At 32.9% G+C, this 13,496-nt stretch overlaps 4 protein-coding genes across 4 annotated transcripts; 2 read left to right on the forward strand and 2 right to left on the reverse strand.

Moving 5' to 3' along the window:
* Nucleotides 1-653: 653 nt before the first annotated feature.
* MONOS_14273 (uncharacterized protein) lies at nt 654-1,205 on the forward strand (the record flags this gene model as incomplete). Its single annotated transcript, XM_067867060.1, has 1 exon — nt 654-1,205. One exon carries the CDS (start codon nt 654-656, stop codon nt 1,203-1,205), a length of 552 nt encoding a protein of 183 aa, XP_067727495.1.
* A 458-nt stretch (nt 1,206-1,663) lies between these two features.
* On the forward strand, nt 1,664-2,263 carry MONOS_14274 (uncharacterized protein; the record flags this gene model as incomplete). Its single annotated transcript, XM_067867061.1, has 1 exon — nt 1,664-2,263. The coding sequence occupies one exon, from the start codon at nt 1,664-1,666 to the stop codon at nt 2,261-2,263; it is 600 nt and encodes a 199-aa protein (XP_067727496.1).
* A 5,206-nt stretch (nt 2,264-7,469) lies between these two features.
* Nucleotides 7,470-7,883, reverse strand: MONOS_14275 (uncharacterized protein; the record flags this gene model as incomplete). The annotated part of the gene is made up of 1 exon (XM_067867062.1): nt 7,470-7,883. One exon carries the CDS (start codon nt 7,881-7,883, stop codon nt 7,470-7,472), a length of 414 nt encoding a protein of 137 aa, XP_067727497.1.
* Nucleotides 7,884-8,156: 273 nt separating this feature from the next.
* MONOS_14276 (uncharacterized protein) lies at nt 8,157-9,481 on the reverse strand (the record flags this gene model as incomplete). Its single annotated transcript, XM_067867063.1, has 3 exons — nt 8,157-8,597; nt 8,837-8,923; nt 9,230-9,481. 3 exons carry the CDS (start codon nt 9,479-9,481, stop codon nt 8,157-8,159), a joined length of 780 nt encoding a protein of 259 aa, XP_067727498.1.
* Nucleotides 9,482-13,496: the final 4,015 nt, after the last annotated feature.

Here is a 13,496-nt window from a genome sequence, read left to right on the forward strand (position 1 = left end):
GGCAATAAAAGCGCTTATTATTGGAAAATATATGGTGGATAAGGGATTGGATCCAAGTGCAGTTTTGACTGATTCTTTATTAATGATTGTCAAAGCACTCCAGGAAGCGAGAACACAAAGGATCAAAGCAGTTTATGGATTCAGGGCCGCAAGAACATCAAAAAAAGTGGATGGAGACCAATTACTGTCCAAGAGGCAACTTGAAACTTTGAAGATCGCTGGACCGAAACAAAAATTGCTTCCTCGATCGCAGGGATGGATCAGACCGTACACGAATACATTCTCACTTAAAAACCAGTTTTTTCGGACAAGAAGGATCCCATTTCCAAGAAGAAAATTCAGTTCAAACAGCAGCAGAAGCTCCCAGAGAACCAGCAGAACTTGGAGCTCCAACCGATGGGATCCTCGAAGGAAGTTGGAGGAAGAACAAGACTCTTTCTCAAGAACTGGTCCGAAATAGGGACCAGGAGAATTTTTGAGAAGGGGGCTTGTCCTATTTGTAGAAGCAGAGAGGCACTGGACAAGCTGAAAAAGGACGTCAAATCAGGACATGGTTTTATTGGATCCCAGGAGCAGGAGAGGGAGTTCGGGAAGTGGATAACAAAAGCACTAGATTGTGGAATATTGAAGAGGATCAAGTTCGAAGATGCAAAATGCCTGAGCAAACTGTTTTTCGTATAGAAGAAGAACGGGAAATGGAGACAAATATTGGACTGCAGACCTCTGAACAAAGCCCTGAAATCAATCAAGTTCAAGCTAGAGGATCACAGAACTGTGGAAAAGCTGATGGAAAAGGGAGATTTTGCAACCTCATTGGATCTCTCTCAAGCATATTCTTTTATTACTGTTCTCGAAGATTTCATCCCGTTTTTGGCTTTCAAATTTCATCAAGAAACAATAGCGTTTCAATGCCTTCCATTTGGAATGAAGGATGCCCCAAGAATCTTTACGAAGATCATGCGTTCAATTATAAAACTGGTGAGAATGAAATGGAAGGTTCGTTGCATCTCTTATCTGGACGATGTCCTCTTTCTTCACAAGGACAAACAGAAGCTGTAGTAAATAACAAAGGAGGTTATGGATTGGTTCTCCCAACTTGGTCTGATGGTCAACAAGGAGAAAAGCGAACTTCAGGCAATGCAAAGATTCAACTTTCTGGGATGGAAATGGGATTCGATTTAGTCGAAAGTGGCTCTGAACGATGAGAGAATTGTTTCCATTGTTCAGAAGTATCACACAACGCTGATAAACACAATGAAGAGGTGTTCGATCACAATCAGAAAGTTTGCTTCAATGGTGGGACAAATAAGCGCTGACAGATTTGTCCACACAGACGCATCATTACACATGACAAACCTTTATCAATGCCTTATGAAGAATGTCAACATCAATGGATGGAACGGACAATGTCGACTTCATAATAGAATCATTCCAGAATTGACATTTTGGATAAGCGAAGTCAGGAAAAGATAACATTGAACGCTTCTATCTTTTGGCTCCCCTCAGGTGATGATCACAACAGAGGCCTCGCCATGCGCATGTGGAGGAAGCGTGAAGATAACAGGACAACACAATAAGTCTTTTTTACGTCCCTTTGAACAGAGTTGCTCAGAACCAAACATCAAACTACAAGGAATTACTTGCAGTAAAGATTGCGCTAGCAATGTTTTTTCAGGATATTGCAAAACTGTCGGAAAGGAAGGTATTGATTCGCTCAGACAACACATCTGTTGTTTACAACATAAACAGATGGGGAGCAGGAAAGAATCTGCGACCTTTATTGAAAGAGATCAGGAAACTTGTGGAGAGCCAGGGAATCCAGGTCAAAGCAGTTCATATTGCAGGAAAAAGAAATGTGGAGGCAGATGCCCTGTCAAGACTCGAGCAGTCGAGAGATTACGAAATCAAAAATCAGGCTCTTCAGATGGCACTCAGCAGCCTCAGGATCAAACCGACTCTAGATGCGTTTGACAGTGCAAAGAACAGAAAACTTCAACGGTGGTGTGGACCAGGTAGCAGATTACGTTTGGACGGTCAAAGCTATCCACGGAAGGGCAAGGTGGTTCAATCCCATCCGCCAATTCCACTGATCCTTCGGACGATGAGGAAAGTTTTGAAGGAGAGAGCGAAGATGATTCTTCTGATACCGTATTGGAAGAATCAGATTTGGAGCAAGACCCTTCAACTGTGGAATAGACGATTCATGACACTGAGATGTTCACGAATGATATTCCTTCCATGGAAGGGCTTGAAGGCGAAATGAGCAGCCCTTCCTCCAGGAATTTACCTGGCAATAAGCTTTCTCTTGTCAAGAAGGCTGGCGAACAGCGGTTTGAGCAGGGTATGTGAAAACTTAATGTTCCGGACAGCATGATAACACACGTGAAAAAAATAGTGTTGCCAAGTCGATACGGACAACATACATATTTGTATTCGCGCATTTCAATAACGCTTAGATCAAGGGGAATACGGGTGAATTTCCGTCAGATCCTTTGATTTGTGTGAGGAAGTACATGGACACTTTCATATGCTTAGACAATGAGGGTTTTCCTCCTCAGTGCTTAAAGAAAAAAGGTTTACAACGTCACTATTTACTAAAAGAATTTACCTTTTGGATTTAGGAACTTTCCCGTTGTAAAGAAATTCTATCGCCACATCATGAGACATTTTTAGAAAAAAGCTCTATATGAGAAAATTTGGAATCCTCAGGTCCTTTTTTATTATCCCCGAACTCTGTGGCTCAACGAAACTTTGAGAGTCTTCTCCCTGACACAGAAATGGTGGAAAATATGAACTTTCAAGCATTTTTATGCACAAAGCATAAAAAAAATTGTTTTTCGAATAACATTATTAAACTAAATCAGATTTCAAAATAAATTTGATTTTCATAATTGAAAACAAACATTGTTGATTTAATAACAAAATGTTTTGTGACCTCACATGTGTAACAAATAATAAACCTAATTTTTTTCTAAATTTTAATAACAAAAAGTTCATTAATAAGTGCAAAATTTTTCTAAGAAAATGCCTAAAGTCAAATATTTTGTTCTATATCAACGAAATTTCCGTTTCAGAAAATGATAATACTAAAAACAATGAGATTCTTTTTGGGGCAAATATCTTCAAACTGGAGTGAAGACAAATATATTTTAAATGTATTTTTAATCTGACCAGTCAATTATATTTTTTAAAGTATTTATCATTTCTTGTATTAACAAAGTCATCAATTTAGCATTCTTTGAACTTGAATATAATTAAATAATAAGTGTCCGCTTGTGTGAAAAATTTTGAAATTATAGCTTTTTTAGGTGTGTTGATTATACAAAAATAGTTTGCATTTCGGAAGAGATTTTGTATTCAAATGCTAAAAGTTTCACAACTGTTTCAAAACCACATGCATGATCTGAAAAAAAAAAAAAAATAAAGAGGTCTTGAATATGCCTGTTAACTTTTCAGTGTTCATTTGTTGACATATAAAAGAAATTTACGAGACGAAATTTATGAATGAAATAACATGATTTCAAAAATAATCACCCACATTCTGTTGATTCTATTCTACAAAATCCTATGAGACTGAAGCGGTGTGAGAATGAGCGTTATCAAAATGAAAATGAATATCAACTGGTAAAACAGAAGTTTTTTCCTCATAGATCTGGCTATATGTTTTAAAATTGAATTCACATTATTTTCCTCATTCATTTTTGTTTTTTCTGGCAGAATAATTAGAAAAAACAACCAATGGACTGAAATGAGAATTGTATTCATGAATTTCTTATCTGAAAACGGGTAATTCGCAATAGTTAATACTTCAGATAATTCTTTTCTACATTCGCATTCGAAATTATACCTTCTGTAGAAAAAGGATTCATCTCCTGTAATCAGTCCTTTAAAATTTCTTTTCTGTAAATCTCTCAATTTCTCCAGTAATTGTAACCCAGTTTGAACGCGGATTTTTTTCTGATCATCATTCAGTGAGTACGGCACCCACCTAATTTTGTAAGAATGGAGATGTAATTTTTCATGAAGAATCCTTAAAATTGTTGTTTTTCCAACACTAAATTGTTCTGCTAACGATCTGGAGCTAATATGAGGATTTTCTTCCACTGCTTGTTGTATCTTCTTTATCAACACTTCATTAGTTGGCTTGCCGTGATTATAATGTCTTTTGTCAATTTCTTTACACTTTTGTATTCTTATGTTCCCTGAATGAATCGTTCTGATATATTGAAATTTTTTTACCGTATGAAATCTAAAGCTTTTCAAAAATTCGTTCAGTAATCATTCCTGCAAGACTTCAATATTTTGAAATATCAAAAAAAATTTGATTGTTCATTTTATATTTTCAAAATTTTAAACCTTCGTACAAAATAAAAAGGGATTCCATGAAATTACACTTGTTTTTCTAAACTTTATAAAAGGAAATTTGAATAGATCCTTTTTTTATGATCTTGTAACTAATAATTTTATTTTTGTATTGATAATCTTTTTTCCTATTTCGCACATTTTTTGATGAAACACTGATATTGTTTTGTGGATCAAAAAGATATCAACATTTTTTTTCCATATTTACACACTTTTATTTGCAGATTTTGTTTCAGATTTAAATCTTTATTTCATGAAAAACCTTGTTGGAAAGCGACTAACAGTTCACTATCATAAATAAGAAAAGAATTTTTCATGAATGAAATTGTCAAAGATGATTGTCTTTTCCAAAGAAATATTGTCATTAAAATTCATTCTTTGATTTTTAATCATATCTAATTCTTTTTATGAGTTTTTCATTAAATAATGATATATGACATGGGTGATTATTTTTGAAATCAAATTTTTCCATTTAAAATTTTCGGTTCATGTATTTCCTTTGAACATAAATTCATGATCACTGAAGAGTGAAAAGACTCAATAAAGACATTTGAATAATGATTTCAGCTGATTCACTTTATCTCAAAACAGTTGTGATAAATTAAGCATTTGAATTCAAAAGCTCTTTCCAATGACAATCAAATTTTGAAAAATCTGCAACCCGAAAAAAGTTATGATTTCAAAAATAATCACCCACATGAAAAATTCACAAGTTTCTTTCTTGTTTTTCAATATTCTTGTGAATAATAGTTGAAAATCGAGAATTCTGTTATTTGTCATAAGTGTCGAAACAATAAAGTGAAAAACGAAATGAGTATTTGTGTTTAATAGGTTCTTTCTAACAAAACTCTCGATCGAATGTTTTTAAAAAATAATACGTTTAATTGTCAATATGTTGGTGAACATGAAAAAAAAATTCACAGAAGTAATTTAGAGATTTGATGCTGATGTTAATGAAAAACGTTGTGATGTTGAAATCGAAAAAGGGATAATGGTTGAATTTGACTTTGTGCACGCAGTGAATGAGATGATATCAAAGTTGATGAAAATGACACAAATATTGAAAGGAATGGTTGAGTTGATGATGATAGAAATGAATTTAATGCATCATATTGAAGAAGAAGGTACCATGCTTGCGTATTGTTGCAAATAAGATCTTCATCGCTGTCAATGCTTCTTTCTTCATTCAATGTTTGAATTCTTTTTTCATTTCTTATTTCCAGAATTTCTAAATTCGCTTTCTCTCTTTTTTCTTTGGAAATCGCAGCTGAAATAGTTCCTTGATCAGTATCCGGTATATCTGAAATATGAAATATGGAAAATCGATAAATATAAAAACGAAAAATTAACAAGTTCAAATTAAAAATAATGGTCAAAAAAGTGAAGATAAGCCTCCTGTTTCTTCAAAAAATGAAGATATTGTGGGAGTCAACGTTTTTTTAGGATTAAGCCTATTCTTCATTTTCGCAAGATATGAGGCATTTTCAATCTTTTGAGTTACTTTTCCTTCCTGCATTTTTTCTGTCATTTCATCCAAAAATCTCGTATTTGCTTCAGAATCTATTTCTGGAAGAGGATAATAAAGAATATGAAATTTTGTTAGACAACAAGCAACAGAAAAATAATCAGCAATTTTTTCGATTTTAAAAACCCATGGTTTGCGAAAAACTGTGAATAATGTTTTGAGTCTACCAAATAACTATTCAACAACTTCTCTGAAAGAAACCATCTTGAGAGTTCTGGTTGGTTTTGTGACAATTGCTCCAAATTCAGGCTAGGTTTTAATCTAAACAGAATCTGCGAATATTTTTGCACCTTCAAGTTGTGTTTGAAACGAAGGATAATGATTAAAAAATATTAAAAAGTTATTTATTGGACCAGAATATATGGAACTGATCGGACTTTCTGTTCCCAGTCCAGGATTCACTCCCACCTCCGCCTTAACGCAATAAATGTGATGTTTCCGATAAAATAATTTCTTTCTTCTCTCTGACTATCTTCCAGGTTGATTGATTGGTATTTCAGCAATCAACACATTAAAAGTTTTCTTCGAATTTTCCAATTCAAAAAAAAAAAAAAAAAAACTAACATTTGGTAAGAATATGATTATTTTATTTTATGCATTTTATATTATTGAAAACTTTCAATATTTTTTTGTCCCATCCTTTTTGAAGTTAAAATCTTGTCATTATTATTTCTAATGTTGACTTTGTTCTAAGAAAGATCTTTTTAATCAAAATTGTGGAATGAAATGTTTTAAGTTGAAATATTCGTTTTTTATGTGTAGAATAATAACTATCATTGAATTGTTGAAAACTTTGATAATCTGAAAAAATTATGATATGGAAATTATTTCATATATATGGGTGATTATTTTTGAAATCATAAATTTTTTAGGAGTGATGATTTTTCAAAGTTTTTTGTCACTGAATAGAGATTTTGTTTTCAAATCGTCAATACATCTCCTCTGTTTCAAAAACGAATATCTAGCTTGGATAAGCATGTGGATGTCTCTGATAAGCCTTATCATTTTTCAGTGTTCATCTGTTAATATTCAAGGGATAATTTCGAATCTAAAATTATGTATAAAAAAATGAGCAATTAAAAATAATTCCCCATGACGAAATCAAAAAATTATCTTTATTACCAAAAGTTAGACTTCTTCAATTTCATATTGTGATTAATTGAAATTATGAAGGGAGAAAACCCATATCTTAAAGGAAATAATTTTTAAATGGAAAAAATGAACTTAACAGAATAAAAATTGAACTATTAGAATGAATTATTTGTGATGAACCAAATGTTTGATAATTTATTAGTCCGTGTGTATAAGTTTTATATTTTGTTCGGGTTTTTTCACTAACTATAAAAAAAAGAATCCTGCAGTTTGTGATATCAACCAAAACAATATTAAACTCAAAAAGTTATAAAATGAATAATATTTCAATGATAACTATCAACATGAAAACCTTCACATATTTGTTTATATTACAAATAATATATTTTTTTTTCAAAAATAGCATGCGGTTATTGAACCAAATTTGTCAATGTTTATTAAACTTCCATTCGCAAGCAATGTCGGTGAAGTCTTCAAAAAAGTCTCCATCTCATGTTGTCATTGTTATCCAAGCCTTGCATTCTTTTGCGAGCTCTATTGATACACCTCTTTCATAAAGCATGTGAAACCACCAGGCTTCACCTTTCTCCTTGATGAATTCAGTAGGATAACTTTCATCTTCCCTGTAAGAAGGCAGGCTCCCGTATTCTTCATCCATGGACCCTCCCGAAGAATCTTGGTATTGTAATTCAATTCCAAGCTGTAATAATTGCTCGTTCGAAGCAGGATGTCCCAATTCTGGCCCTTTCAGCTTGGCAGGAGTATTATCGCTCGAGCTTTCTCCATCTGTGCCTTTCGTATTTCCATCGGAACCAGAGGTATCGGTGGATGAGCGAGAATACACTCGTTGCTCCAAGGAACTGTCAATCCGTCTTCTGCAATTGGAATGCCTGCTCAACACCATCTTTCCACTTAGTGATTGTGTTCCGATACAAAAGCGTCGAGAGTCGGTCTCACTTTCAACTTAACAAGAACCTCTTTGAGTGCTTCGTCCTTAATTTCGTATTCACCTGCCCTTTCCAGGCGTGACAGTGCATCTGCTCTGACGTTCTTTATGCCTGGGAGATGTTGGGTTTTGATTTTCATCTTCATTGAATCTGTCCATATCCATATATAGAATTTAACAAGTCGAAGATTCTTCCAAGCGTTCCAACAATTCACGTTACAGACTACTGAGCTATTGTCTGATCGGAGTAACTGACGAGCTATTTTGTTGTCCTGGATAGTCTGGGCAAAATGGTGCAGAGCTAGCAAAACAGCTAGCAATACCCTGTAATTGGACGATTGGCAGCGGGCATAGTTGGGGAACTTGGCGTGACAATCCATACTGTTGTTGTTGACTCTGAATGTCGCACCCTATGCTCGTTCCTCTGCATCTGTCGTTAACACAGCCTGGGGAATATACACTGGTTGTAATGGTTTCTGTCGGTTTCGTCTCAATATCCTCTTCCATTCTCTGATCTCCTTGAGGACTGATGCATTCATCCTCATCATCCCGTTCCATCCGACCGCTCTGACACTCTTTTGGAGTAAGTGATGCATAGCTACGAGATGGAGGGATGCGTCTGGAATGACAAAACGAACTGTGTTTAGCTTCCCAATCGCTAACGCCCAGTCTCTTACACGAACTTGTTTGGCTCATATGTACAACTTCTCACAACGTCACAGCAGCTCTTGGAGAGAAGAACGCCTTTCCTCGCTCTCTTGAACTGTAAATTCGTCTGTGTTCCAAAGGAACCCCAAGAGAACAAACTTCTGTGATGGTTACAGCTGACATTTCTCTTTGTTGATGAGCAATCCTTGTCTTTTTAAAAACAAAATTGCTTCTTCTAAAATCTCCTTCTTCCGTTCGCAAACCAGATGCAGCATGGTCATATCGTCCAAGTTAGAAACCACTCTGACTTCCCATCTTGCTTTCATCTCCGCTATCACTTTCCTCATTATCTTTGTGAAAAAATTATGTGCATCTTTATAACCAAATTGCAATCCTTCAAATCAGTTATCTTTTCCCTCCAAGCGAAAACAAAGAAACGGCTTCAGGTCTTTGGATATTGGTATTGAGTAATACGCCTGTGAAAAATCCAATGTTATCGCAAAGTCCCTCTTTTCTATCAAACGCTCAACACTCCGTTCGTTTTCGCATTTGAAATGCGATTTCTTCATCAATGCAAACAGCTGCAGACAATCCAGGATCTGGCACCAAGCGACCGACTTCTTCCTGATGAGAAATACATTGTTTCGAAAACTGACCTGTTCTAGAGGTATTGCGCTATCGATGTTTGTCTCCAGTTGTTCTTTAAACACGTTTCTGAAAGCCAATCGCTGTTCCATGCTAATGCGGGTTGCTCCGTCCTCCCATGATTTCTTCCTCAGTGATTCCTTTGCTATTCTGTTTGTCCATGAAGCGTGTGCGCCCAGTCTGATAAGGCTTCCTCCTTTGATCTTGTCCCATTCCTCCAAAAACTGCGCTGTCCTGACTCCAATCCTCTCTTGGGACTCCATAAATATTTCCTGTCTACCTCGGAACGTCTTGAAGCACCCTTCTTCCAAGTCTCCCCTGCCCTTCTCTGGGAACTTCTGAAGCGATACTGACTTCCTGACGTCCGGGGCAACCTCCGAAAAAACTGCCTTCCGCTGAAACTTTTTGACAGCGCCGCTCGATGGGTTGCTCTGTGATAATCATCTGTTTTTTGGTAAATTTACTATCAAATGCAGCTCTTTGATTTTATTTCAATTCCAGTCTTGTCTCCTCCAATATATCTTGTTGCTTCTTTGTTTGCAGTACCCCAGTTGTTTCGCCATCCATTTTCCTTGCTGCTAAAAAAACCAAATCTTCCCTGAATTCGAACTCTTCTTGCTTCCTGCATTGCTTGTGTAATAAGTTTCAAGGCATCTTTTGCAACTTCCTAAGAAGTATTGGTCTTCCTCTTGATATTTTGAATCGATAACAAAATGGCTTTAAAAGCAGGGAACAGAAATCTTTCTTTTTGTATCCCCGCTTCATCTAATTCATCTCTATACCAATATTCCATTCTAACAGCTGCTGGAGGACTGTGACCGATAACAGGGTTGAAATCGAACTTATTTTAGAATGATGATATTTCGTCGATATCAAATCTTAATAATTTTTCATTGAAAAGTGAAATAGTTGGTTTAGCATTTAACGTTGATATGAAAATATATCCATCGTAACAGTTTCTTGTCCATCACTTTCAATAACAGTTTCAGATATTTATCTTTTTTCCTGGCTTTGTTCAGCAGTCTGTGAAGGTTGCGAAAAAATTGTTGAAAAGTTCGAAGATGGTTGAAGCGCGTTGCAAGAAGAAATTGATAGCACACCACCAAGAAAACAAAAATTTAAAATAAATCCTAACAATTAAAGTTTAAATAAAAAATGTTCACCAAACATTCATAAGTCACAAAAAACGATTTCCAAAAAATTAAATATACTCATCATAATTTATTCAAATTTAATTTAAAATATCAAGAAAAAAAAATGTTTCTATCAAAAAATAATATTTCCACATAAAAATATCTAAAATAAAAATTGATTTTTAATTACAAACAAATAATATTAAAAACAAAATTAAGATAACCAAAATAAATATATATGAAATTAAAATATTAAAAATTTTAAAAATTAATAAAATGTTCAATATTAATGAAAAATAATTAAATAAGTTATTCATCATTCAAATTTTCTATTAAAAAATTATTTAAAACGAAAATTTCAAAAAATAATTAATATCAAATAGCTATAAATTCTAGATATATTTGAGAAAATATTTAATTTTTGGTAATTAATAATAAAAAATTACATTTTTAAATAAAATAATTTTGTGAATGATGTGTGAAAAAATAAAAATTAAGTATTTAAATTTTTTATTTAGTATTGAGATTATGAATAAAAGAAATAGTTTTTCTAAACATATAAAAGAAGTAATTGTTAGAGTTATACAAATAAATTTATTTTGTATAATTATATATATATTAAATATGATTTTTAAATTGTTTTTTTATTGTTTGGCTACATACCGTAAATAATTTTTATTCAAAAAATAATTCTAATTTATAAAAAAGTAATTCACTTACGAAAAAGGATGATTAGAATTCGGAATTAATATTTCAATTTAGAAAAAAATAATTCGATTTCGGAATTAATAATTTAAAATCAAAAAAATAATTCAAAATCGAAAATTAATAATTCAATTTCATAATTTATTAATTCGATTTCGAAAAAGAATAATTCAATTTCGAAAATGAATATTTTTATTGATTTATGGAATGAATAACTTGTGTTTTGGGTTTTAAATTCTTTAATTTGATATTTCATCAGTTAACTTTGTTAATCAATATTTGAAAAATGATGATTTTTCACGAAAAATTATTCATTCTTCTTCATTGAAAAAAATATGAGAAGAGTTTATTCAAAAAGAAAATAAATTCATTTTCATGAAAGAATTGATGTTTTTCTTATTTTTAACCAGAGAAACAAAAAAAGTATTATTGGGAAAAAAATTCTTGTTTATTGTTATGCAATAAATGTGATTGAAAATTTACAACTTTTATTTGCTTATTTAATAGAATGAATGTTTTTATTATTTTTACCATTTGAGTGATGATTTTCGAAAATGAAAAAAAAATTATCAAAAATTGATTTATTGATTATTGTTATAAAAAAAACAGTTTTCTTAGAGTAATAATATTTGATTGTTTAAATAATTTCTAAAAATTTTCTGAAATCCATTCTCGAAACAAATTGAAAATTTCAGTTATAAAATAAATTTCGAAATTGAATTATTTTTTTTCGAAATTAAATTGTTAATTTTCGAATTTGAATTATTTTTGGTGTAACTTTTTATTTTGAAATTAGATTTTTTGAATGGATTTAAATACAGCATATTTTTTCTTTTTTTTTTTTCATGGAAGTTTTTAAGCCAGAGTTGCTTTTTGACTAAGTTATATTTTCACATAAGTTGTAAAAAAAAATTTATGATGTGTGGGTTATTTTTTTTGAAAAGTCGCAGATGTTTGATTATGAAATAAATCATAGATTTCATATTTTACTCAAATTTTTGTTTTCAAACACCAAACTTCACTAATATAAAATCTATTTCCAAATAATGCTATTTCACACATTCAAAAGAAGATTTGTGAGTGAAAACAGAAAATTGAGCAAAATGTGAAATTGTTTTTTAAATTAGAAAATTCAACATTAGAGATTTTTCAGAAAAAATAACTTATCTTCATGGTCTCATTGACTTTTTTGATTCATATTTCTCTGAAGCTTCTACTGAAAGGCAGGAACAATTATTTCTTCAAAGTTAAAAATGTTTCATCATTGGTGAATCATTTTCAAGTTCACCTCTAATATCTTATTTTCGATATCGTATCGAATATGGACCTGTTGAGCAATTGAAGTGGAATGCTTTATCGATTACAAGAATGAAGGATTATTTGTTTTTTTTTAAATATTGCAAAGGATCAATATTTCGATCAGTTGACATTTATACGAGTCAAAGTTCATTGCTATTGATAAAAGAAGTATAAATGCAAACCGAATGTTTTTCAATCAGGATTGTTATTATTGAAAACTTCCTTTTGTTTAATTCACAAAAAAAATCTTAATTTGTAATTTTTTTCATTTTTCTGTTCCCTCATTTAAAACTTCACTTAAATGGATTTCAAAACCCAAATAATGTCATTATTTTCATTATTGTGAAGTTAACTGAGTGGTAATTGAAAATTGTTGGAAATAATGAAATAACTGTTTCATCTGAAAATTATACAAAAGGAAGTTTTCAACAAAAACAAAACAAATAAGGTTTTCCGTCTTTGGATACCGGTGAAAAATAGTTAGATTGGTTTGAATCCACAGAAACTGCGTAATCCTGTCTTCTCAGCACACGCTCCACAGTCTTTTCGTTGTCGCATTTGAAATGTGTCTTTATCAAGGCTGCGTTTAATCTCCTGCAATCCAGTATCTGCCTCCATGCTCCCTATTTCTTTCTGATCAAGAACACATTGTTTCTGTGCATCACATCTTCTGGCCTTATCTCCTCCACAATCCCTGTCTCTATCTGTTCATTTTGAAGATCTGAGACCGCTTTTCTTTGTTCTTCGTTTGAATGCACAGCTCCATCTCTGAACGGCATATCCCTTAGCTTCATTCTCATGCGTTTGCTTTTCTACATCGCCTGCACACCCTGTCTGATCAACTTGGCACCACAAATTTTTTTCCAAGTTTCTATGAAACACTAAGTTCTTCCTCCAATCGTTGTCCTGCTAATGGATCCTTTCCTCACTCCATCTTTTTTTTTTGTTGTTGACCCCAACTTTGGATGAAGTGTCTCCAGCTCGTTGTTGCCCAACCATCTCTCTGCCGCTTTCCTCCTCGTGCTGCCTGTTAGCGGGGTCCTCTCCGAAAAAACTGTGAGCCCCAGATCTTTCTTGAACTAGCGTTATATTTGCTTGGGAAAACCTGTGTTGTTGAGTTCCTTTCCACTTTTGTCCATAA

Source organism: Monocercomonoides exilis, assembly GCF_001643675.1.
Source record: "Monocercomonoides exilis strain PA203 chromosome Unknown scaffold22-1379369, whole genome shotgun sequence".
NCBI classification, from domain to species: domain Eukaryota; phylum Preaxostyla; order Oxymonadida; family Polymastigidae; genus Monocercomonoides; species Monocercomonoides exilis.